The sequence below is a fragment of the Aptenodytes patagonicus genome, chromosome 3 (genome assembly GCF_965638725.1).
Source record: "Aptenodytes patagonicus chromosome 3, bAptPat1.pri.cur, whole genome shotgun sequence".
Taxonomy (NCBI): Eukaryota; Metazoa; Chordata; class Aves; order Sphenisciformes; family Spheniscidae; genus Aptenodytes; species Aptenodytes patagonicus.
In genome coordinates this window covers 76,977,966-77,003,490 of record NC_134951.1, presented here as the reverse complement: position 1 = coordinate 77,003,490, position 25,525 = coordinate 76,977,966, and the positions used below count along the sequence as shown (strand labels likewise).

Here is a 25,525-nt window from a genome sequence, read left to right as displayed (position 1 = left end):
TTACCCAGCCTCTGTTTGATTATGAAACTAAAAACTTTATTCTGAACCAGCATAGTCATTCTTCATCGGCTGCATCAAAGGCAAATACCAGGTGGCGAGTTCAAAACGGCCAAGAAGAGGTACTTCTGCACAGAATGTGTAAATGAGTTTTCAGACAGTGGTTGCTGCAGACTCTAAAATTGTACTTGAGCCAAAAAGCAGTTAAACAAATTCATGGAAGAAAACCACTAAGGGCTGTTTTATGGGAAAAAAAACCCAACATCCCAAACTGGCTCAGGACATCCCAGGGTTGAAGCCACTGGACATTGGAGAGGGTGCTGCAGAGGTACCGTTACACGCCTGCCCTTGTGTCCTGTGCTTCTCAGGGTGTCAGGTATCAGAGACAGGAACCACTACATTCTGATAATACTAGTGAAACACAACAGCATTTGTCTACATTGGCAGACTCTGGTAGTTAATAATCACAATTCAGGCACTCAAACATCTTTCCCCCCTCTAAAAAGCTGTAAGTTTTTGCATGAAGCCTCAAAATGTGTGATACTTTTTAAACTTTGCTGAAAAGCAGTCAGCTCTTAAATTTGGTGGTGAACCACTGATAACCCTCAGGCTTATCACACACAACTAAGAAGTTCATAAATGTCTCAAATCACCAAAGGGAAGTACCACAAGGTATCTATTCCCAGTAATGGCATACCTACAGAATCAAGAGACCTACATGTCCCCAGTGAGTCTGGGGATGATAAAATATCATATTTGTTTTTTCTTTAACTGCATAGAGCTGACTGGTGACTGTCTGGCACCACCAGAGCTTTCTGCATACATAGCTTTATCTGACCTTTCTGCAGGGTTAAGAATGTCACTTCAGATACTAACAGCTTCAAAGCTTGCTGGTGGAGCCTTTCTCTCCAAGGAGGTCTAGTATGACACTGCCAAGAAACTGCCTTCTTTACCTCTCACAGGTTTGGAGACAGCCCTTTTCACAAACTCTCTGTAAAAAAAGGACTCTGAATTGCCTCTTCCCTCCTTCACAAAGTATCTCCCTGCATAAATTTGACAGAGAGAATCCATGCTGCTCAATAAATAATAAGCACTAATATTTGAAATCCATTAAAAGTGCCAATAGACGAAGTTCTGACTTCTTTGTAGTACTACAGATTTAACTACTGCTGCTACTACTGCATCACCCCAGGAAAATTATCAGTATTCAATACAGGTACCAAGCACCTTAACTCCATTATATCTAAGAGCTTTCATTCTTACCTCACAGTATTCCATCAATATTCCTGTAACAAGGTACATAGTGCAAAATGGAAAAAGCTGAGTCCCCTGTGGTCCCAGGAGTCCATGCACATTATTAGCATGCGTTGTGACTCTCTCTGGGTCCTGATCAGTTCTGTATTCCAGAAGTGCACTGATAGTCCTTACTGAGAACAAAGCACACCCATACTTTTTCATAGACAGAAATTGATTCAAAGGCAGTAGATTGCTCAAGTTCATCTTCCATGTATGGAGAGTTAACATCTCAAGAAACTATCTAATGAAAAAGAAAACCAAGGACAAAAATACTTGTGATATTTAGGGGAGCATAGTGTATTTGCATTTAACCAGCAGTGGGTTGCCTAGGAGCAGCCAGAAAGAAAAAAAGAAAAGGCAGTGTTGTTCTCCAACTACCTTATTAAAAAAGATTCAGAATACTTGTTCTATCCATTTTGAAAAGGAGATTAATTACAAAGGTTGTATTTGAGAATCTTCAGTTACTGCCTGCCCAGTATAATTTGCTCATATACAACCTAATCACTTTACTGAATGATTTATTCAGAATTGCCACTGGAATGTTAAGTTCAATTTTTAGCATTCGTGGATAGGCAAGGACTTCTCCTCAAGCAATTACAGTTGCTGAATTTGCAATTTCTCACACCCTGTTACTGTTGAGTCAGCACTAGCTTGGTATTGCAGGCTCTCTACGAAGCAAGGGAAAGCCAGTTCCTAGAAATCCTCCTTCTCTGATGATAGGAATTACTGCTTGAATTTCTTCATTCAGTCCCTGAGGAGATTGATGTTGTTCTTCAGGAATTCTCATGTTACACTGAGCTCTGAATGTACGTGTGTATTTTGGGGGAAAAAGGTCTATCTGGTCTAAGCACTACTGGAAGGAAGCACGTCCAAGTGTGTTCTACTCTGTGAAGTCTGTGGGATGCCTAACAATGGGCCACATTTTCAGAACAGCTTATCTGGATGTACTAGGACTGTATGGTAGTAGCACAAGTTCTTAGGAAGAGAAGACAATCATTCAGAGTTTTGCAGTGACTGCTCTTTTGGATCATCCCTTCTTGCAAAAATTAAACAACTTACTTTTCCCACTTGGGTGGCAGCCAAATGAGTGGGAGCTATTTTTGACTCATTCTTTGCTAATGTTGTAGCCAAATGCCTCTCATAAGGGAATGCCTCTCTCCCTCTCCTTCTCTCCCTCTCTCCCTCTTTTTTTCTCAGGAACAAATCTTTTTGTTCTCCTTTGCTTCCATGCATGGCCTTTGCTTTTCTTTATTAAACTGCCTTTATCTTGACCCATGAGTTTTTAATTTTATTTTCTCTCCCCTGTCCTGCTGAGGAGGGGGAGTGAGAGGGTGGCTTGGTGGGCACCTGCCAGCCAGCCAAGGTCAACCCACCACAGTAGAAAAGAGATATTTGTATATGACCACTCTCCTGTAGTTTCCTTGATATCTAATGGGTCAAAACCACTTCCAGTACAGAGTTGTTCTTCTTAAACTGTCCATGCCACTAAGGTACTTTCAATGTTTTCCATGTAGTAGCTACATTCTTTAGGAAACAAAGCATGTCCTGCAACTCTGCATGGACCCCTGACACATTGCGAGGTTCAGAACTTCACACCATTCTTCATGCCCTTCAGATGAAAAGTCAGAACAGGGCAGACCATTTTAACACTAACAGAAAAAAGCTGTTTCTGAATTTGAGATACTAAGAAGCTACCTAACTCAGGATGGACCTGACACTAAGTTCCCTTAGCACACAACCACAGGCACTGCCCCAAGCAACAGTCACAACTTGTCTCAGTTCATCAGACAACTCAGCCTTTTCCACGTTTTGGAGATTGTACGGAGATTGTACGCTGACAGCAAGATTAGGTGATAGACTGTATATGTCAGGCAACAGAGTTCAGATACCCTTCCAACAGTTCTGTAGGATGTTTTCTCCTCCCTGATCTGATAGAAATAGCCCAAATAGAAGTGTTTTTCTCCCCACAAAACTACAGTGACAAATATTTCCCTGTTGGACTTGGTGAGCCCACATAGGCCAGAATTAAATGCAAGTCACACTCAGGCAGAAATGGTGTAGAACTCAGCACAGTCCAAACACTTGTACGGAGGTCTAACAGCTCTTTTACAGAATGCTTTATTCACCTTCTGGCAGATAATACAACAGCTGTAGTTTATGTAAACCGGGTGGGATGACTACTCCTCTGCACCACAAGAAACAGTTATGAAATTGGTTATGGAACTGATGCAAACATCAGATTATGCTCACAGCAGTTCATCTGCTGGGACAACAAAATACATTGGCAGGCAATCAGCACAGACATTTTTCAACAGAGCGAAGTGGAACAAAGTGGGCAATTCATGATTCATTCATCGATTCAATTGATCTTTGAGGAGAAGGATTATTTGTCAGTGAACGTATTTGTGGCGGACAAGAACAAGAAATGTAGATTTTTTTTTGTTCCAAAGGAGGTCACAGTTCAAGTTCCCTGTAGGATGCTTACTCATACCTTGGTCATGCCATAAGGATTGCTTTATCTGTTAATTCCTGTCTCGATCCAAGACAACTACAGTCAGTCAGTCTGAGTGCAGCCAGAGTCACAGAATCACAGAATCACTTAGTCTGGAAGGTAGCCCAGGAAGACTGTAGTCCAACCCCCTGCTCGAAACAGGGTAAGCTATGAGTTCAGACCAGGTTGCTCAGGGCTTTACTCACTGGGGCCTTGAAAACCTCCAAGGATGAAGGTGGCACAACGTCTCTGGGCAACATGTTCCACTGCTTGAACGTGAAAAAGTTTTGCCTCATATCCAGTCTGAACCTCTCTTGTTTAAAGTTATGTCTATCGTCTCTTATCTTCCCACCATGATTCACCATGGAGAACCTACCTCTCCCTTGTAGATAACCACCCCGTAGGTATGAGGGGCTGTTGTGAGGTTCCCCTGCAGCCATCTCTTCTCCAGGCTGAACAAGCCCAAGTCCTTCAGCCTGTCCTCAAAGGGCAAGGACTGCAGCTCCAGATCATCTTGATGGCCCTCTGCTGAATGTGCTCCAGGTTATCAGTGTCTTTCTGTATTGGGGGTCCACAAACTGTATGCAGTATTCTAGATGCACCCTGGTGAGTGCACAGTAAAGGGTAGTGGTAGTGGGGAGGTAATCACATGCCGCAGTCACTGGCTGTGCTATCAGCACAACCCAGGATGCTGCTTGCCTTCATTCCTGCTAAGGATCTGTATGGCCACCATATTCTTGTGTCAAATTTGGTTCTAAGAAGTTGTATCTTTTCCCATCTTCTTTCTGCATCAGCAGACTCGCTCAGAAAGAGGACATAAGCTTTCATCACACCTAGGTAGTTCTGGATGTCCACCACAAATTTTCACAGAATGTCAAATCATGGGCAGAACGTAATAATGATAGCAGAAAAGAGCTTGTGAGGAAGACTAAATATTCCAGAAAAAGCATTTATGCTTTGGTATGAATAATGCAGAGTCATACTTCTCGAGACAAAAATTGCAGGCAATATAGATTATTTTGTCACTGTAAAGACCTTGAATCTTTCACTTTGCTTGCTATAGCCATAATATGAAAGAGATGTGGAGCATGGTGCAGAGGTGTTTTAGATATCAGAGACCCACACAGCAACACACACAAAGAGCGGTGCAGCATTACATGAACATACTAGTTCAAGTACAGGAGTAGTATAGTTATGTTTGTGGGACATTACACCCAAGATACTAAATCCAATAATTTCAACAAGTGCTTCTGGAGCCAGCTTGACTTGTTTGCCTCTAGTTACGATTTCTCTGAAAAGCATCCCTAAGTGTTTGCCACCATTATCACCTACTCATTAAAAAGTAACTGGTTTTATCTCATCCAGACATAGACAGAGTCCTTATACTTTTAGTGAGGTGGTTTTTTTTCTGACATAGGATAATAACGTCTTTTTAGAAGATCTACAGAGCTTCTACTCATGCCTGTTGTGATGTTTGTTTTCCTGTATTTGTCCGTGAAGTTCTCCTTGATTGCACTTATTGCACCAGATAGGAAGATAGAAGACTGATGGTTGACCTATTCCCATCCTCAGACAGTTTTGTACTTGGCTAATGCATCTTTCAGGCTACATCCAGTCCACCAGTAATGTAGTTCAGAGCTTCTCTTAATCAAGGATTTTTTTCTCAAGACCCATCTTAGTTTTGATGAATTTATATGAGGTAACATGGGGCCCTCATTTTCTCATATCAGTGGCCAAAGCACTCCAGGATGCGTACTTGGTTTTTTCTACACTTCGCTGAAAGGGTGAATGCATTTCCAGTGAGAGTTGATCTGAGTGGTTTTTAAAGTTTCAGGTTATGTTGTGAGTTGGACAAATTAGATCCAGCAGACATTATTAGGGCTCATTCTGCTGTGTCAGAGGTGCTCATAGGTGTGTCTCTGAGAACACTCCCTTAATCTCAACATCTGCAAGGCTCCCCCATGGAGCACCTGTCCCATAAGACTTTGCATCAGCAGAAGCACCTACAGTAGGAGCTACTTTCACTACAACAGCCTGGGTGCACACTCTGCCAGGCCACGCACTGCTTCTAAATAATCTGTGCAGTATGTAGGAGACACATTCATATGATTTTGAAGAAGAAATCAAGCTATTGACATGCCATGACTTCTTCAAGATGTATTGTACCTTATGTATCCTGTGACTCGCCCTCCCTCACCCCTGCTTTGGATTCCCATTATATATTTAGGTCCCATTATATACTTAGGTAGAGAAGGAGCTGAGTCCTGTGTCACTCACTTTGTCCTCAGTATGAGGCAGGAGATCCTAGGATTCGTCCCACAGTAGTGATCAAAACTGATCTCAATTTCATGGGCACCTAGGATGAAGCCCATTAGGGACAACTTGTCTGAAAGAACTCCAATTGCTACACTTTTTAGTCAAGGCTTTTTTACAGCAGATAAGACAGGAGAGCTGTAGTCTCATTTTATTTCCCAGACAAGGTTACAGACAGCTTTTAAGGATTAAAGAAGAGGAAGATTAATAATGTGCTTATCTGTGATAAATCATATGAATTATTCGGAGAAGATATCTATGGCCAGGTTTTTGTTCATTTGCTTCTAGCTTCTTATTTCTGTGTTTGGAAGAAAGCAGCTACATTTATCTAATATTTTATATTTCCAAAAATACTTTTAAACCAGGCTGTCAATCAAAATACAATAACAATAAATATTTTTCTTCTTTTGGGATCCATGAAAAAATGAAATGATCATCAAATAAAGGAATGAAGCAGTATATATATACCTTTGTAAACAGCATAGAAGACAGTTTGCAGAATATATACATATTACAGCAGGATATGACAAAAGTTTTCTGAATCTAATATTTACATCTACATTTTCCATTGTGGGTTTTAACAGTCAAAGTTTTCACTTCTGGGATTGAAACAGTCCTTGGGTAGGCTTGTGACATTCAGCCTTCTCCATTACATGACTAAACCGATGGTGCTGCAAAGGAACAGGGCACATGAATCATGCTCCCTTGTGCCTCCTCGGGGCTCCTGTCTCCTGTGCCTGGAGAGTGATGGGAGCACTCCCGACTGCTCAGGCTGTCACAGGTGCTTTGAACCTCTATCAAGAGTGTGGTGAAGACAAAAGCACACAACTAAATTTAGTTGACTCATTCCTAGAAATCAATTGTTTGTGCAGGTCATGCATCAGAACAATTAGCCTAGATATCAGCACCTAACCAAATCAGTAAGTAAACCAGATGAAATGACACGGGCAACCGATCTGAAAACAAGGCCAACTGCCTTCTGTCAGCCCTCCTGGTCTTTCATTAGATCATATCTTCCCTTTCCTCATTTACCTGTAGGTGGAATGTTTTAAAACTCAGCTTGCAATTTTACGGGTTGTCATTACTGGCAGCATTACCCCATAAATACAGGTGCAAAGGAGGTACAGTAGAGGCTAACATGTGTGGGCGCAAACCCACACACTCACACGTCTAGCTGCAGCCCAGAGATACCCTTTGTGCACAAGGATATTTTCTGAAAAATAGCCAACAGAGTTCTTAAAATAAATGGGTTCCGCTTAACAGATCTTGGCCAAGCAGTGGTGTAAAGAACAATAAATTATGAGCCTGAATAGTAAAACCTGAACCATACAAACCACAAACATTCCTGCTTAGAATAAGCTGTATTGTTAGCCATAGGGAGAATAATCTGATGGAAGGTGTGTGCTCCAAAGACTAGCGCTGCCAAAATAAACTTCTGTTTTCCCACTCATACCGGGAGGTCTGGGGGAGCGCTGAAGTCTGCTAGTGTGGAGAGAACTAGGGAAAAATAATGAAAGCAGCTACTGCAGCTAGGCTGGGCTGCTGGCTGAGCCAGGGGGGGCCACTGCAGCACAGCAAGGTGCGAGACAAGATGATTTCCAAAGCTTTCCTTCAGCTCAGATTTTTGAGATTCATATAACAGAAGGCAGCTTTGGAGGAACCTGCAAGTTTGAACCTTTAATTTAGCTCTGGATTCAGGCTCAGCTCTATAGGGATGGAAAATCAGGGCTGCTCTCTTCAAAGCATAGCACTCTACACATCATGCTATGCAGTGTACTGTCTACTTTCTGCAAAGGACAGTTTGCTCTGCCTGTTTTTCCAGGTTTATTTTGTTTAAAAATTCATATCACAAGGGCCCATTTTCTTGCGAGATCTCAAGTACTTCAGTAATTTGGGTTTGGCTGGGTTGGATAGCCCTTTTTTCTGCATTGTCACATTTAGCTACACACAGGAAAAAAGGAGGTGTGCTAAAATGAATGCTTTTAAAATTCTTTCAGATCTGAAAGAATCCTGCTTCTGTTTTTCTGTTGAATTTAATGTGTGAATAAAATTAGGGGCACTTATTTTATCTTCTGATTTGCTTAGCTCTAGTTTGCTGCTAATCAGCGATGCATTGTCCTCATGCAGACGTCATTCAGAAGTTTCTAATCTTAGCTTAGCTTTAAAATGAATCTTTTCTGTGATACTGTACTTGAACACAGCTCTGGGCATATGTCCAGTTAAGGGGAAAATAAAGCAGATCTTTGTGTTCTGTGTATTTGCGATTAATGTATTGCATATTGCAAGGGTTACAAGGGAATATTTGGATCCTCCTAACAACCATTTGAAAACTACACTTAATTTAAACCAAAAACTGTGAGTGTGCTCTGTTAAATTGTAACATGGTCCAACTAGGTGCTAGTTAGGGTGGCAGAGGCCACTTTGCTTCTCAGCTCCAGAGCAGCTGCAGCAGCTGCCTTTGATCCCGGGAAGCAAGGGGAGTCTCTGACTGCAACTGCGTGGCTGCAGGGCTGCTGTGTAGGCTGGGCATGCCGTGATTACTCATGTTGCGTGTGTGAAATCCACCCCATCAGCATGCAACCATGTGGTTCCAGGAAGCTAGCCCTTCAGACAGAAGGTTTCTTGTGTGAGGATATGGTCTATTTAAAAAAACCCCAAACAACGCGAAACCAACAGTAAACTTGGCAAAGGAGAAATTTGGAGGGAGCTATATTTCTGCAGAAGTGAGATACATTGGTGTGTTCATATTGATTTATACTGGGGTGGCTAATGCTGGTGTTCTTAATACTACCTTAACATTAAGAACAGAAGTGAGGAAGAAGTGGCTTGTTCTTTTAGAATAATAATAAAAGAAAAAGAAAACCAATAGTACTGGCTGATGGGCGGTACACTGTCATGCAAGAATTCTGAAACCCATCTTAAATGAATAGTGTTTTAAAGTGTGATAAATACTAGATATCTTTGCTGACTATTCTTCAGACTCATACAGAACCACTGCAATTTAAAATAGGAAAAGACCAATTAGGCCAGCTAGTCTGTGCCTGCCAGCCACGGGCTGGTATCCTACCATGAGGGGAGTACTTGGTCTGGTGTTAACATGAGATATTGACTCATACCTTTGAAGTCCTCGGGATCTCATGCCCATACACTGACAACCATGAGCTAGTACGTAGATGTCTACAGGTCTAGATCAATGGATGGAGTAGAGTTTATGTGATTTGTTCCATTTGCTGTCTCCATGCCAGATCGGAGCACAGATCTCCAGAGAGGATAGGTTAAAGCATATGTGTATTTTATTATTTTCATCATAGTTTTCCACTCTGATCTAAAGACCCTGAGAAATAGTTTTGGGTGTTGTACTGGTGCCGAATATTTAACATATACTGAGACTAGATTTCTGTTAACTTCTTTGCCCCATTCAGTGGTAATACATTCTATGGTTAATATGAAGGTTGCTTATTTTCAACTCTGAACCAGCATTTTCTGATGAAGATGCCTAAAATTAGGCTCCCGAAGTGCATGCTCTGAGACCTAGATAAATTGGCCTGATTTTTAAGGGTACTGATCTCCCATAATTCCCATGGAAGTCAACAGCAGCTAGAGAAGTTCAGGTATTAATCAAGTCAATTAATTAGGTACCTGAATATGCAATCAGGTTCCTAATTTAAGTATCTAAGGTGGTTAATGTTCTGAAAGCTGCAGCACAATTACTGAGTTCTGTCTCTTTCTTTCAGATAAAGTCGCAGGCTTCATATGAAAAGCATGACACTTGAAATTTAATCAGTCCTATTTCCTGTGCTTTTCATTTTTCCATTATTGTGTGTTATAATAAGATATCTGTAAGGGTATCTGACTCAACTTTTTTTTTTATTGAGCGAAAAGCATGATTAAAGCTAGCCAAATAACATAAAAATCTGCAAATATTTATTTAAATTTGTAAATGAATTCAATTTTAAGTGTGTTCATTCCTGTCTCATGTAAGAGTATCAGCAGCTCATTATCTGCTAGACTTGTTCCAAATAACAGATCTGTTAAGAATAGTAGTTCTAAATATGTCTTTAATAGAGTGAGCAAATAAGGCAGCAAGGTTACATAGTTACCTGAGGGAGAGGGGAAGACTGAAGGTTGGGTTTTCTTTCTTTTTAATCGTTTCTCCACAGGAGTTCAGGTCATGTAGAAAATGGGCTCTGTGGAATCCTGTCCCTAGAGAGACTGGGTCAGGAACCAGGATGGCACTGGAGGAAGGCTGCAAAGAAAGCAAGAGAAGCAGGCACATCCAAGGTCTCTGTGATAACAGCCGATCACATTAAAACGGTGCCTGAGGCTTTGGGAGCACGGGCACTTGTGGGACCCTGCAGAGCCTGAGAGAGAGGCTCAGAGGTAGTTTATTGTTGGACTGGGAGTGGCAGAAGCAGCTATAGGACACACAGTAAGAGTAACAAATTGAATTCCCTATTGCCATATTCCCAAGAAAGGGAACAGAAGAAAAGAAGAGAAAATAATTTAAAAAAAGGAAGAATCAAAGTCAAAGAATAAATTGGGACTGGGGGATCATGATGCCAGATCAGAGTATGGCCTCTGACCAGGATCAGACAGGGCAAAAGCCCCCCTTTCCATTCACCCTGTTTGTGAATCTTCCATTGAAATAACTGTGCTGTTGCCTATGTCCTTTAAATGCAAAGGCTGAGCTTGGCTGTTCAAATGCTTTTGTCAGCATTAAATTTTAGTCAGCTAATGAAATAATAAGAAATAATAAGATAAAATTTCAAATGCTATATCTTGATTTGAAATCAGTGCCTTTGCTGATTACATGTACAAACCATTCAATCAAGGAACAAAAAAAAAATCAGCTGGCATATTTTATTCCTGTTTGTAAGATGAAACATTCATTTCTAATTAAAATAGGAGCTGAGAAATAATGTCTTGCTGCAGAAGTTAAATAATAATTTCAAATAAATAATAGAACATGTTGTGGTCATTTTGCAGGCAGTTTGTACACAGTCCAGCTTTTAAGAAAAACAAATTAATCATCATAATTATTTGTCAAGCTCTCATAATACAATCATAGAATCATAGAATCATTAAGGTTGGAAAAGACCTCTAACATCATCAAGTCCAACCATCAACCCAACACCACCAGGCCCACTAAACCATGTCCCTAAGCACCTCATCTACACGTCTTTTAAATACTTCCAGGGATGGGGACTCAACCACTTCCCTGGGCAGCCTCTTCCAATGTTTAACCACTCTTTCAGTAAAGAAATTTTTCCTCACGTCCAATCTAAACCTCCCCTGGCGCAACTTGAGGCCATTTCCTCTCATCCTATTGCTTGATACTTGGGAGAAGAGACCGACACCCACCTCGCTACAACCTCCTTTCAGGTAGTTGTAGAGAGCGATGAGGTCTCCCCTCAGCCTCCTTTTCTCCAGGCTAAACAACCCCAGTTCCCTCAGCCGCTCCTCAGAAGACTTGTTCTCCAGACCCCTCACCAGCCTCGTTGCCCTTCTCTGGACATGCTCCAGCACCTCGACGTCCTTCTTGTAGTGAGGGGCCCAAAACTGAACACCGTATTCGAGGTGCGGCCTCCCCAGTGCCGAGTACAGGGGCACGATCACTTCCCTACTCCTGCTGGCCACACTATTGCTGATACAGGCCAGGATGCCTTTGGCCTTCTTGGCCGCCTGGGCACACTGCCGGCTCATGTTCAGCCGGCTGTCGACCAGCACCCCCAGGTCCTTTTCCGCTGGGCAGCTTTCCAGCCACTCTTCCCCAAGCCTGTAGCGCTGCATGGGGTTGTTGTGGCCGAAGTGCAGGACCCGGCACTTGGCCTTGTTGAACCTCATCCAGTTGGCCTGGGCCCATCGATCCAGCCTGTCCAGGTCCCTCTGCAGAGCCTTCCTACCCTCATAATTACTCTCTGTCTCTAAGAAAGGTAATGGAATCACTTCAGATTACCTTCTATGTTGCCTGTTTCTAGAGTGAACATGTCATTTAATGTTATATCCTACCTATCTGAATTTAGTAGATTTTTTTTTAAGCTTAAACTGCTTCCGACTTGATGGATTCCCCAAGTTCAGAATCACAAGCAGAGTTTCATTGATTTCTAGTTTTAAGCCTTGAATATTACGTTTGGGTATTTGACCGTAGGTACTAATAAGCCACTGTCATTCCATGCCAGATTCCTGGTCAGTTCCATGAGTCTTCCAGCAGGTGATCACAGTATTTTATTTGGGGATTAATTTCCATAAGCTAGAAGGGCCAAATATTGGGGGTTTTATGATCATCAAGTAGGTTAAATATCTTTACAGCTTGTTTGCTTCATGATGGAGTTAATTCCAAACATCTTCCTTAGAACGTGCATAATAATGAACGTTCATAATTTTATGTGCATTATGGCAGTTGTAAGTATGTATAGTCCCAGTTTGGCTCATGAATGCAGCCATTAAAAGAATGGCATATAAATACAAAGTCATGTTTCTTTTCAAACTATTTGCATTGATACTGAACCGTGTTTGCCTCTGAGTCCAAGGTGCAGAAATTGATTTATCTCAAATAGGGACAGTTATTTTCCTCTGTTGTTTTCCAGTCTATTAATTACAAAGGACAGGAATTAAGATAATAGCCAAAATGAGGTAATCGATAACCTTAAAACTTAACCTTCTTGTCAATTTTTGGTTATGTTGCTTCACTGTTGGACATTCTGTGAATTGTATTTCTCAAGCTGATCGCATTGCAAGAACACATATAAATATCACACGTGTGGATCTTTCTTTTTGTTTTGAAGGGGCTGGTTTTTTTACCCTGCACTGAGCTATACTCTGTGTATCCTTCAGTTTCTATTTCATTAAAAAACAGTCTTCACTGCAGCGCTATTTCATCATGATCATTCCACTAAAAGCTAGGAACAAAGAGAAGCAATGCTAAAATTTCCTGCCAAGCCTTTAACAGCTTATAGCAGTGGATATGTACAGAAGAGGTTTCAAATACCAGCTTGCAGGCTTGTTTAGAGGAGAAAGAATCTCAGCAAATCATCCTCATAGGGCCATAAACCCTAGGTTTTTTCTTAAGTAAAATTCCTTATGAAGAATTTTAGCCCAGTGGGAAGAAACACAGAGGCTTCAGGCCATACTGTCATCCCCTACAGAAGCTTTATTTGGCTGGTGAACTACTGTCAAGCCATCTGCTATAAGTGGATCTCTCCAGACCTGTATTTAACAGCATGTGCCATATACATTAACTGGTAGAGGAAGTTCTCTGCTTGTTACCCAGTTTCTTGCTTTTTCCTGTTGCTATAAGCACTTTCTGTGGACATGTATTCTTGTAACTTTTCAACTCTCTGATCAGTTTCTTTCAGCTCTCACTGATAGGACATGGGGACAATCTGTGTAGATTGCAAACCTGTGATGGTACAGAGCTACAGCTTGCCAGGGGCAGCCTAGTGAAGGAAGAGACAGCCCTCTCCTGGGGTGGCTGGCATGCAGACAGCTGTGCTGTTAGCATGGCCCTTAGGTGGTGCATTATATTTCCCTTTGAGTCCTTTCTTCCACTGGTAGGCAACACAAGAGACAGAGCAGGCGATGCAGTTTTATGGAGAAGGGGAAAAGGAACTTTTTCTCCACCAGAGGCCTGTTTTGCACTCCCCTGCCTCCCACTCCAGTGACGCAGTGCTGGCATAGCCATGCTGCCAGCTGCTGCGAAGGCCTCCAGCTTCCCTGTAGCCTCTTCCAAAGGCAGAGAGGGGCTGCAGCATTGCACATCAGCTGGGAGCGTTTTGTGAATACATAGTATCTCACCCAGACGTGCGCTGCCTGCTCACCCCAGCACTGTCAGGTACAGACATCAGGCGTGCCCACTCCTTCCCATTTGCTTGAAGCTGCAGCCAGCCTTTGGGAAATGACGGTCTTCTCATCCCCTGCTTTGCTCCTTTGGGTCACTAGAAAGGAGACATAAGAGGAAAGCTCTCTCTGCTCTCTTGGACACAGGCACATTTGAACACAGCTTTGTCATCTCCCACAGCGTGAGCATGAGTTATGTGCATTGTCATTTGGTGTTTACATCTCAGATCTGATTTTCCTGGAGTCATATAGCTGTGTGACAATCTGAACGTCCATGGGGAGAGGCAGAAAGAGCAGGGAGGGGAAGTGAGCTTCAGGCTCTTGTGTCTGCTAAGCAAAGTTTGTAGACTGGGAAAGATGGGAGCAGTTAGAAAAAGATCAGTTTCCTTTTGTTTTGCTCCCAGCTTGCATGGTGTATGGGCTGGACCTGCAAGTTCAGACTTGGCGCAGGGCTGGCAGCACTGCTCAGTCCCCTTTCTCCTGCCCAGCGCCTAGCGACTCTGAGACTCTCCCTGCATCTGATTAGAGTGAGTCAGCAGCTTGTGCAGTCATTTCTCCTCATAATATTTCAGCTTCGCTGTGGGACTGTTGTATTTGTGTATGCCAGCCTCATTCCAGAATCTTTGACACTAAGCTCTTAAAGCACTAATGTGCTTATATAACGTGACATGGAGAACCAAGAAAGTACATTTAGTTAAAATCTTTCCCCCCTGCTTCTGACACACTGGGAGAGACAAAAGGAAGATGCTTCTTTTTGAACACTGAAGAACAATGTGGCATCCGCACAAAAACAGACAAGGAAACTGAAGACACTGGTGGTGTATAGTATATCTAGAAAGGGGGCTGATCTTCTAGAGTTTAGGTGTTAGACATCTGAAATGAAGGAGAACCTGTGCCTTGATGGCTGAATTAATGTTTTGGTTTCCTTCAGCCATTGAGTTGACATCTGTGAAAGATATGTTGGTAAAAGTAAGTAAAAAAAAAACCAAACAAACCCTTTTAAATTCAATATCAACTTTATTCCAGGAGAAGAAGGTTCATTAGTTATTTGATCAACTTTGCTAGTAAAAATAGATAACCCATTGCATACAAATATTACTGCAATCAGCATCCTGTTAATGCCTTAGATAGAGAATTCTAGTGCAAATTTTTGAGGAGCTTCTGCTGAATGCCCAGCTTTTGAATGGCTTTCACTTCTCTCTGTAGTTTTATACAAGAATAGAAGTACACTAATCCCAGTTAAAAAGCAACATTCGCCAGATGTAACAAAGCAGTAGTATCTGGGAGACCCATAGATTTCCCCATGCTCAGAAAGAAAATAGCAGGGTGTCTCAACTGGTAACTGTAATTGTATCCTAGCTTTTCAGGGAAAAATACATCAAATATAATTGCGTGAATTGAATCTCTTTGCTTGGGGACATAAAAACCATTTGAAGAATGGAAGCGAAACCTTTCTGATTTAATGATATCCTGAAAATGAAGTCTGCAACCCTGTGAACTCCATTTATTGCTTCATGAGTACTGTAAGATGTCAAATGTTTATCAGCGTGTTTTGAAATCTGGTGTAGAACCCGCATATTGTAAGATATTCCCTCCTTTTAGCTGCCCCAGTGAAAGCTCTGCTTCCTCTCTTCTTGCCAAAGGGCAGAGCAACTTGCAATTCTATAGAGAGTGCTGCATTATTTTCTACAGACTGGTGACATGATGCTCAGGAGGCAGTTAAGGAAAGATCCCTTTTCTTAAATAATACATCCTTCCTCACCTTTACCTGACAAGTAGTGGAGCTTCATCCGGTCAAACAAATAGTTCACATACAATGGGAATTGAGTTACCTGTTTTATCTTGTGTCTTTTTGATAGCTCTTCTACTATCCTCCCTATATGTCCTCTCTCTCCTCTCTTTCACTGTATTTAGCTGCCTCTTGAACTTGCCTCCCTGCTGCAAAGATGCAGACATCAGAGTAGGAGATGAAGGGGTAACCATTACACATATGGTCCGCTTTTGTTTGAAAACAGCATAATAACTGGTTTCCCGGGAGCAGAAGCCATACAAGAAGCAATAATTTACCATGATGGCATTATTTGTTGTAGGTTGAATGAAGCATTTATTATGGTGTGTGACAAATTTTTCAGCCTATCATTCTGTCTCATGAAAATTACAAATCATTTTTTAATTGAGAATGAAACAAAGCCTCTTTTTTTCTGACCCTCTTTTGACTTGGTAAAACACACAAAAAAATATCATTTTCCCACAAATTGTTTGCGGACACATTAGCTTGCACATAGAGACAGCAAGGTCAGCGAGACAGCCCACGACAAGTGAAGCCTGCAGCCCTGATCCACAATTGCTTGTTCTGGTCACCAGGTAGCATTTCCTGGCCTCTCCCTCATAGGCAGTCAGCTACAGCTGGAATTGCCTGGAAAACAGGCAGCTACTTCTGAAAACACAACTTCAGAAATTCTTGTAGCTGTATATTTGACTGTGGGCTGAAAGAGATGGGTGTTTGGATGTTTTCATATAGAATAACTGACTTTTACTAACCTGACTTGTTGCCTGTGACTTACATTTGGATATAATGAGCACAGCGGCATGAATAAAAGTCCTCTTTATACCATCAAGAGGTGAGGATTTCATTCAGCTATACAATATTAATGAACCGAATGCACTAGTTATTAAGAAAGTGATATGAAGAGAAAAAGACAGCTAGTACACAGGTTTTGAACACACCATCATTATAGTAATTGCATTTAGAGACATTATAACCTGTGTTATTCATTTTACAGTGCCTTAAAGTGAAATTTGTTAAATAATTTTATCATCTTTGTTGTTAGATAATGCAAGACGTTATAAATAGAATCTAAGAGGGAGCGAAGTAGCAATATTTGTAAAATATCTGAACCAATAACAGCAAATGAGCTTAAAAAAATGAAACCCTTTGCAAAAATTATTTCATAGAATCTTAGTTTGGCATGGTTATTCAGAGAATTAGCCATTACTAAATAAAATGAAAAAAAAAAATTATTTCAAGGAATCAGTGACAAAACAGAAATGTAGAATTGATTGCATTTTCTCTCCAATGTGTCCAAAGATATAATAATTAGATAGTTAAGCATCCAAATAAAAGTGCTCTAATTTTTCTAAGAAGCCAAATATCCTAAAATTCCACTAAAATCACAGTAAGCTAAGTCTGTTCATCACCTTTCATGTGTCATTTAGTTGCCAAAATAATCTTTAGCTCTTACCGTTAGGGACCCAGATTTGAAATGACTGATCAGTTCAGCATGTTGGCCTTCTGCCCTGCTCCTTGCAAGATCCTATGACACAAATTTGTCGTGGTCAAAGTTTGTCAGGTCTTCTCTAACATGAGACACTGCAAGATACGTGACTTCTGTTGTTTTCCAAGGACATACTATGTCACATCTCTGCACAAGCTCGTACAGAGCCAGATGGGCACGTTTGCTCAGATTCATTGGGGGTTCTTTTGTTTTGTTGGGTTTTTTTTAATTCAGTTCAGTTGGAAGGGACCTACAACGATCATCTAGTCCAACTGCCTGACCACTTCAGGGCTGACCAAGTTAAAGCATGTTATTAAGGGCATTGTCCAAATGCCTCTTAAACACTGACAGGCCTGAGGCATTGACCACCTCTCTAGGAAGCCTGTTCCAGTGTTTGACCACCCTGTGGTTAAGGCGGTGTATGTTGGGACTGAAGAAGCATAAGAAATCTGCCTCCATGATTTCTCCAATGCATATGGACATTTGCTGCAAGCCTGGGTACTGCTCTACCAGTTCATGGTGTAACCCCTGCTCTGCCACCTGGCATTTTGTGGGGGACCCCTCTTTACTCTTTGGCACGGCTTTGTGCCAAGTTCTTACACACGCAGCCCAAGTATGGGAAATTTCTTTTATTTCATCTCCCCAGTGAAATTTAACCCCGATTGTGCTTCCAGAATATTTTTTTTTGCTTAAATGAGCACTTGTATTGAATGTAACCCAACACCATGTTGTAACTCGCAACAAAGCTAAAATCTCATATGGCCTACCCATGAAGCATATCAGTGCCGGGAAGGATCGCTACAAATAAAGAAGGCAGTATATACAATTTCTAAGACCTTCAGACCTCTGTCAGGACCACCAGAAAAGATGATAGCTCTCATAATAGTTGCTAACTGGACCAAGACAACAAAATCTCTTTTTATGTGACCTTGAGTATTCAGCAGATGACAGTTAGTAACAAACCATAAAACTATCAGCCTATTCCAGCTGAAACATTATAGTTTATAACAATTTTATTCAACAGATTTTTGCTTTTTATTCTAATCAAGAGTCATCTGTGAACAGACTGTGTTCTTTGTCAAATGTGTGTGTTTGTTCAAAATTTACCAACTGGCTAGGTATTGATCAGATTCCCCAACCAAAATGCTTTTACATTTCTTTCCATCCCAAATTCTTTCCTGCCCTAGCCTTTCTGAGGACTGCAAATGAGTAATCCTTTGTGCTTAATTTGTTATTGAATATTAACATAGACTTTTCCTGTCTTTATACATGAAAGTTAACTCATTTCTAGCCATAATTCTGGTAGCGTAGTTTTTCTTAATTTCTGTTTGTCAAGTGGGATTTGCATGAGTACCCGCTCTGCTCTCGAGAACACTGTTAGCCTGACACCGACTTCACAGCAAAGGCACTAGACTAAGTTCATGGTTGTTTTACATTCAGGTCCTTCTAAGTACCTAGCTGAAGCTAATATTAGTTAGATTTGGGGCACATTATGGTAAAAGGAAAGACTCACAGTGTCTCATGAAATTTTTGTCTGTCCTGTCTTCCTTCCCCCTCTACTTAGGTATTACTTTTAGCAATGTTGGGAGCATTTTTCAGTTGTGTGCAGCCAGAGTGTGGTGTTTGGGTTTTTTTGTTTTGTTTTGTTTTGTTTTGTTTTAGTTGTATATGTGTGTATATACCCTCCTCCTTTTTCAGCTTTAAGATTGACTGACAGAAACAAAGACTAAAACCAAAACTGTAATAAGAAAAAATGACCCAAATTATTGAGGAACTGTTAAAATGAAATTATTAAAGGAAGATTTGCATTGCATCCAATACAAAAATAAGTAAGTATGAAATTTAGGACAGCTGAATTCTTCAAGGTCATTAAAAAAAGTAATGGCCTAATTTGAGTGACTTCAATTAATCCAGTACTCACATGCCTTACAATTTTTCTTTGCTTAGTGAAAGCTAAGAACCCTAAAATAAAAAAAAAAAAAGCTAACAAAGTACTTTTCTATTTTTAGTGTTAATAAACCCTAGTGTTCAAATTAGTCTTTGTAGATCAATGGTATTTTTTCCGGGTAAAAGAGGAAGGAAAAATAAAAGTTTCACAGTCCAGAGTTCTGCTTTGCCCTTTGTAACATTTCAAAGACTCACTGAGGAAAAATACAACTTTACAGAGAAGCCACATAACAAACATAATATAGTTCTTGCATTTATTGAAAAGCTGTTCTATGAAAACTTAATTGAACATTGATTGCCTCTGTTTTGTCTCTGGCTGAACATAATTACATTATTTCCTTTGTTTTAAAAAACCCACACATTTCTTACTGATTGTCATAAGTGAATTTTTACAAGCTCAAATGCGTACGTATATTGATAACTTATAACGATGAAAATGAAATAAAATTTATTTTAGCTGCAGGAAGTTAAGTTTAGGTAAAGCATGACTCTCACACTGGATTTACTGGAAAATATCTTATTTACACATAGGGATGTTTATATTACTGATCTGTAGACAATTCATGACCATATGATGCTTCACATGTTGCTTTCCACTACAGTACAATTATTTCTATGGGTGACGTTAAGCAGTCACCTCTGCAGTGTGGGACTATATGCTTGGAGCCTCAACATAAGCTAGAAGTTTACTCCTAAAGCAAATCCTCCCACCATCAAATATTTATTCTTTTTGGAGGTATGCATATTATATTGAAATATGAGAAACCAAATGCATGCTTTGCTGAGTTAATACATACTTGAGGGAAATGGCCTCTTCTTAAAACATTGGCAAGTTCTGTTACATTTAGTTTTCTACCTCCGGCAGCCACATGAATGCTTGCCTCAGGAAACGCATATGGATGCTATCATTATCTGCTGCAAGTGTCACTGATGGTTACGTTCCTTTTTTTTTTTAACTAATTGAGAAATTAAGGAGGTATCTGAGATAAACTCTCAGGTAGAAAACAGTCGATAGTGAGTGCTGTGCCCTGTCAGTCATTTTGTGATCTCTTACGCAACTTGCTGCCTCGAAGCTTCACAAGAACGAAAGGACTGCTGTGCCGAGCTCAGGGGCTTTCTGCCTCTCTTTCACATAGGGATGGAGAACACATTCATTTTCTGTTTACAAGAAAGCAGAATCAGTAATAAATTCACAGTGTGTTAATCCTAAGGGACTAATCAACAGATACAACACACCTAGAGATAGCATATACAGACCGCACATGAACATACACAGGCAACAGATGCCTAGACCATGCCGTACATACTATATGCAGTACATAAGTGAGGGTACATGTAGTGGCGTACTCTTTGCTTCCATGGGTAAATATTCTGTCAGCTTACATATAAGGTTTCTATTCTTTCTGTGTTTCTGAACATGGATCTGAATGGCGTTGGTTTCATGCAATTTGAATGGGAGCTATGAGCCTTCTTCTGCAAAGAAAGTGGCAGATATGTTGCCTCTGGGAAATATTTCTCCAGCTGCTCCTTGCTTGGTGGTGCTGGTGGTGAATGTATGGCAGTGAGAGGAACACATGAACTCATTCAGTCAGATTATGCTGTTTTCACAAGGCTTTTTTAATTCACCATCACAACTGTTTGCTATGTTCATCTGGAAAACAGTTCCTGAAGCAAGACTTCCCTGCCCAGTTGCAATGAATGCCCTGTGCAAGGAAGACCCAGAGAAAGGAACCTAGACATACCTGCCTTTGGGATCTCTGCTAGCCTAATGAATCCCCAGTTGACATTTCTGAGTTGTAGGGCAAACGAGCTGAGAAGACCTACTAAATCAGAGCCTTTTCCAAGGATAAATGTAAGGATGGTCTTCATGATTTGATTTGAAAGCCATTTTATATCTACATTAGGGGAACTCTTTTTTAACTTGAAAGTTTCAGTGAGCTTGTAGAGTTTCCTCTTTTCTTCATATTAAAATGACAACTATCTTCTCCAACCTGGATTTGAGAAGTGTCAGTTAACACCTAGTCTCTCACACATCCTACTTCCCTAGCGTAGACAAGGTGTTACTTAGACAAAGTAACAAAGACTGGATTGCAAATGCCTGTTAAACACCGAGTGACGTGGGAGGTCTACAGATAAAAGCATCTTGCAGTTTGGAGCATATTGCGAAAAAATGACTCAGGGGAAAGGAATCAAAACAGGGAGGTTTCTTACTTCCAGCTCCCTCAGCACCCCTGCAGCAAAGGTCCGCTGTGACTCGGGGTCGGCACTGACAGCATTCAGCAGCTCGTGACCAGAAGCGGGGGAATGGCCCAGGACCCAGTGGGGTCTGATGTGAAATGCAACCACAAATGGTACCCTCTGGCAGTGCCTGCACATCAGCAGATCAGAGCTAAAACCTGCGTGTGGGGAAAACCTTCACTGCCACGTTGTTTCCGCTCAATGGACCGCTAGAGGCTTAATGTCTGCTCATACAGGATCTTCTAAGCTGCAGTTACATAAAAAGTCCTTTAGTGTTATGAATTTCGTTTGACTTTCTGTAGCAATCCCAAAATGATTAGTTCTGATAACTTGAGAAGTGATGCTGATTTAGGTTGTTTGCTTATTAACACTGAAAGGGACATTGCTATCTTGGCCCTCAAAAGGGCCAACTAAATTTAAATGAAATTTAAAAAAAAAAATCTTCAAGTGTGACAGAAAGACAAATTTACAAGCAAATTGCTTTAAAAAATTGTTGTAGCTGAAATGCATCATTCTGATGCTGGGCTGTTTAACCCTTCTTAGCATAAATAATATTGGGGAATGACAAGCGAAAAATCCAAAAAGAACAAATTAAAGCTGACAGTTTGATTAAACTGGTGTTTTCTCATGAGGCATTTGGCTTTCAATGAATTAAAGATTTCTGAAAAAGAAGTGGTTTGGTCTTTTTTTTAATTTAATTAAAATCCCTGGCTGGCACCTCATTTATGCTTCTAAAGCTTTATAACAGAAATAAGAAAACTTTTTATCTCACACTGCTTTTTCATATGTTCATGTTATTTCATCTTTGTTTATAACAACACTTTTTTCTTACTATTTTAGGCAATGAAAGCCTAGAAGAAAACTATGTGCAGGACAGTAAAATGGGATTTGTCATCAATGCTATATATGCTATGGCTCATGGGCTCCAAAATATGCATCATTCCCTTTGCCCTGGACATGTTGGGCTGTGTGATGCTATGAAGCCAATTGATGGCAGCAAGCTCTTGGAGTTCCTCCTCAAATCCTCATTCATTGGTGTTTCTGGAGAAGAAGTTTGGTTTGATGAAAAGGGAGATGCCCCTGGAAGGTAAAGAGATGTTTCATCTCAGCTAATTAAACCAGACGTTGGGAAGGGGGAATGTTGCTGGGTTTGGTGATGGAGGTTTTTGTGGCTGTTTTGCTGAAGCGTACAGCATGCATACTGTGAGACACAAATGGACTTACCTGGATTAGTCTTACCGATAGCCAGGAATAACACTGGTAACACATGATATATTGATAGCTACAGCTCAAATTGAGACAGGAACTACAGTACAGCCTGTAACATTTCTACTGTTTCACAACAGGACAAACCTTCTATCTCACAGACTTTTGGTGTCTGAGCTACCACTGGGGCTCAGCACCAAGGCTTTAATAGGTATAAAGCCTAATACAAGTGCTTGGAAATTAATGAAGCATTTGCTTGCTAAGGTTTTGAAGGTAGGGCTGTAGAGCACGTACTTTTCCAATTGGATCTCTGCTGCTCCAAGTGCTGCCGGGACATAGCACTGTATCCTTGCCAAAGACTATTTAGTTCTGCTTGGTGAGCTCCTGTGTGCGCTTCTTAACTTTTTTCACTCTAAATAAGCTCGGCTATCCCAGAGTTTAAAGATAGGTCCAAGTAGAGCACGACAAATAATTTTTTTTTTTTTGCCAGAAGGCACTGTGTTTCACTCGTTTGGGGTCTGCTAAATTCCAGCTGTGGCAGCTGCTACTGTCTACCCCTCCCTAGCAGACACAGTACGTACCCGAGCAATGGGTGAGACAGCAACTTTGTGGACTTGGATGTCACCTTTTTTTCCCTTACAGGAGCCAGCTGACAGAAATCTTTTCCTCTTCATTTAGTTCTGTGGGTTTATTTTTTGAGTTTGAGGGTGTTTTTTATAAATAATTTTAATTCAGCTGCCGAAGTACACAATCCATTATTAATTGAAACCTACTCAGGGGTTACTTCATTGAAGCTAGTTTTCCTACTGAGTTATTAAAGTGTTATAAAAGACTCTCTCACTCCATCTTTGGGCTCATTGCATAAATGCATCTGAGTGCCAACACTGCACAAAGAGGGAGTGCTCTGGAATAAACAAGTTTGCAGTCTGGCATATGCTTTCAAAGAGTATTTCTAAGACACAGTGGCCTTAAAGAAACTCTTATTTCTATTACTAGCCTTTATTAGCAAAACTGACCAACTTTTTTAGCATTTGCTGTTTGCATTGCTTGTTATATTTAAACAGTATATACATCTAAACTGCTCATTACATTTAAATAGTAAGAAAAAGCTGGTCAGTTTGGTCTTCTCGTTGAGTTCTGTATACTTTAGATTTTTTTAGTCAAAGACATAGACAAGCTAGGTCAGACTTTGAAAGTAGAGGCAAGCAATTCTCTTACAGTCAAACACATACTGATTGACACAAATGCATAAATCAAATCTTTGTACACGTCATTTAGATAATACAGAGAAATTACTGCTTAGTGTAGCTTTGAGTTTATTTCACACTATTTATCTCTGTAAAAGCATTACTCCAGCTTTGCATATGCTGCATTGTCTGCGTGTTAGTTATGTGGTTCGATGTTTAGGTGTAATTTTCCAATTTTAGCCCAAATCTTATTTATTGTCTTGTCACCTGAGAGCATTTCCGCAACTCTCATCAGTACCAAGCATAGAATTAGAATGAACAGTTCCTGAATTCAAAATACAGGAGAGTTTATATCAGGATATTTCTCTGAGTAGGTCACGATGATAGAATTTATTCCATCCATCATTTTGGTCTATAGCAAGGTTCATTTCTCTTGATTCCCTGGCCTATTTAGAATTTGATGGGTTATTTTAGGTAGGGGTTTTTTTTGTTGTTCCTCATTTATATTTTCACAGCTGGAGTTAGCAAGTTTGGGCAAGAAAGTTCAATTAACCTTTTTGTTATGCTGTAATCCTTGTATCAGTCTGTGGCATTTATGACATGGGCAATACCATATCAGAAAATGGTGATGTGTATCTGAAATGTGATCTGTACAGTCTGTCAGATCTTTGTATGCCAGCAGTAGTTTATGCCCATGCAGAATTGCATGTAGCTCCAGATTAGCCCTAGTGTTTCCACAGCTCTTTGTGGATGAGTGAACGTACCATACCATTCTATCAGTACCCAAAATAGCTTTTGTACCTCAGCAAAATGAAAAGATAAACACCACATACAACACCTAAATACAGCAAAGAGAGCCAGATCTGAAATTTCCTAGTGTTTTAGCTTTTCTATGCCAGTGCAAGAACGTCACACAAATATGTAATGATATTGATATTATGTTACTATATCATGTGAACAAATCAACTTCACAAGATGGAATAAATCAATATTCCTTCTTAGAAGGCAGCAACCTTCCTCATACTTTATTTTCAAAATCTGTGAGGTTCTTTGAGCAATTGACTCTCACAAACTCCTAGTTAATATCATCATGGGTAGAGCAGGTAGAGATGCCTGTAGTTATGTTTGCCTGACACTCACATAATTTCCTGTTTTGAACCCCTTACAGCTTCGTCAAACCTTAACCATTTGTTAGATATAACTCTTTTTCTATCTCAGGCTCAATTCATGGTTTCAAGCTTTTACCAAAAGGAGATTAGAAAACATGAAGCACTTTTTCAAAGGCTTATTTCTTCTGTGCAGAACCTTTTCTTTGCAGAGCTTTTACGCAGAAATGTGAAGCAGAGTTTTATCAAAAGGGCACAACCGCAGTCCCTTAACTGACTGCACTGCCTCTGGGAAAAATGACATGGATGTAGCTCTGGAAAATCAGCAACTTTATGTACTCGCTATACTGGTACACGCTGGTAAAATTGCTGAACTTTTTACTTTCATTGAGTACCTCCCATTTCCTTTCTCAATAGTAATCATATCACTCAAATTCCCAGAAATGGCTGGAGAAGATGTGAGGGATGCAGTAGTCAACACCACATCCTTCTCTGGGCCTATGCAAGGAGCAGGGGACAGATCCATTTTGAGCTCTTGTCTATTCTAGAGTAACTGCCTACTTCTAGCTTATGGCAGATATGAAAAAAATTACCTCTCTAGGACAAACAATTTGCGTAGGCCTCTAACCATAA

At 40.6% G+C, this 25,525-nt stretch overlaps 1 protein-coding gene across 8 annotated transcripts in view; it reads left to right on the top strand.

Moving 5' to 3' along the window:
- Positions 1-25,525, top strand: part of GRM1 (glutamate metabotropic receptor 1) — a 209,592-nt gene that overhangs the window by 140,143 nt on the left and 43,924 nt on the right. For all 8 annotated transcript variants that reach the window (XM_076333899.1, XM_076333901.1, XM_076333900.1 and 5 more), the window contains exon 5: positions 22,234-22,480. In XM_076333899.1, coding sequence (XP_076190014.1) covers positions 22,234-22,480 — 247 coding nt within the window. The remainder of the gene's footprint in view (positions 1-22,233; positions 22,481-25,525) is intronic.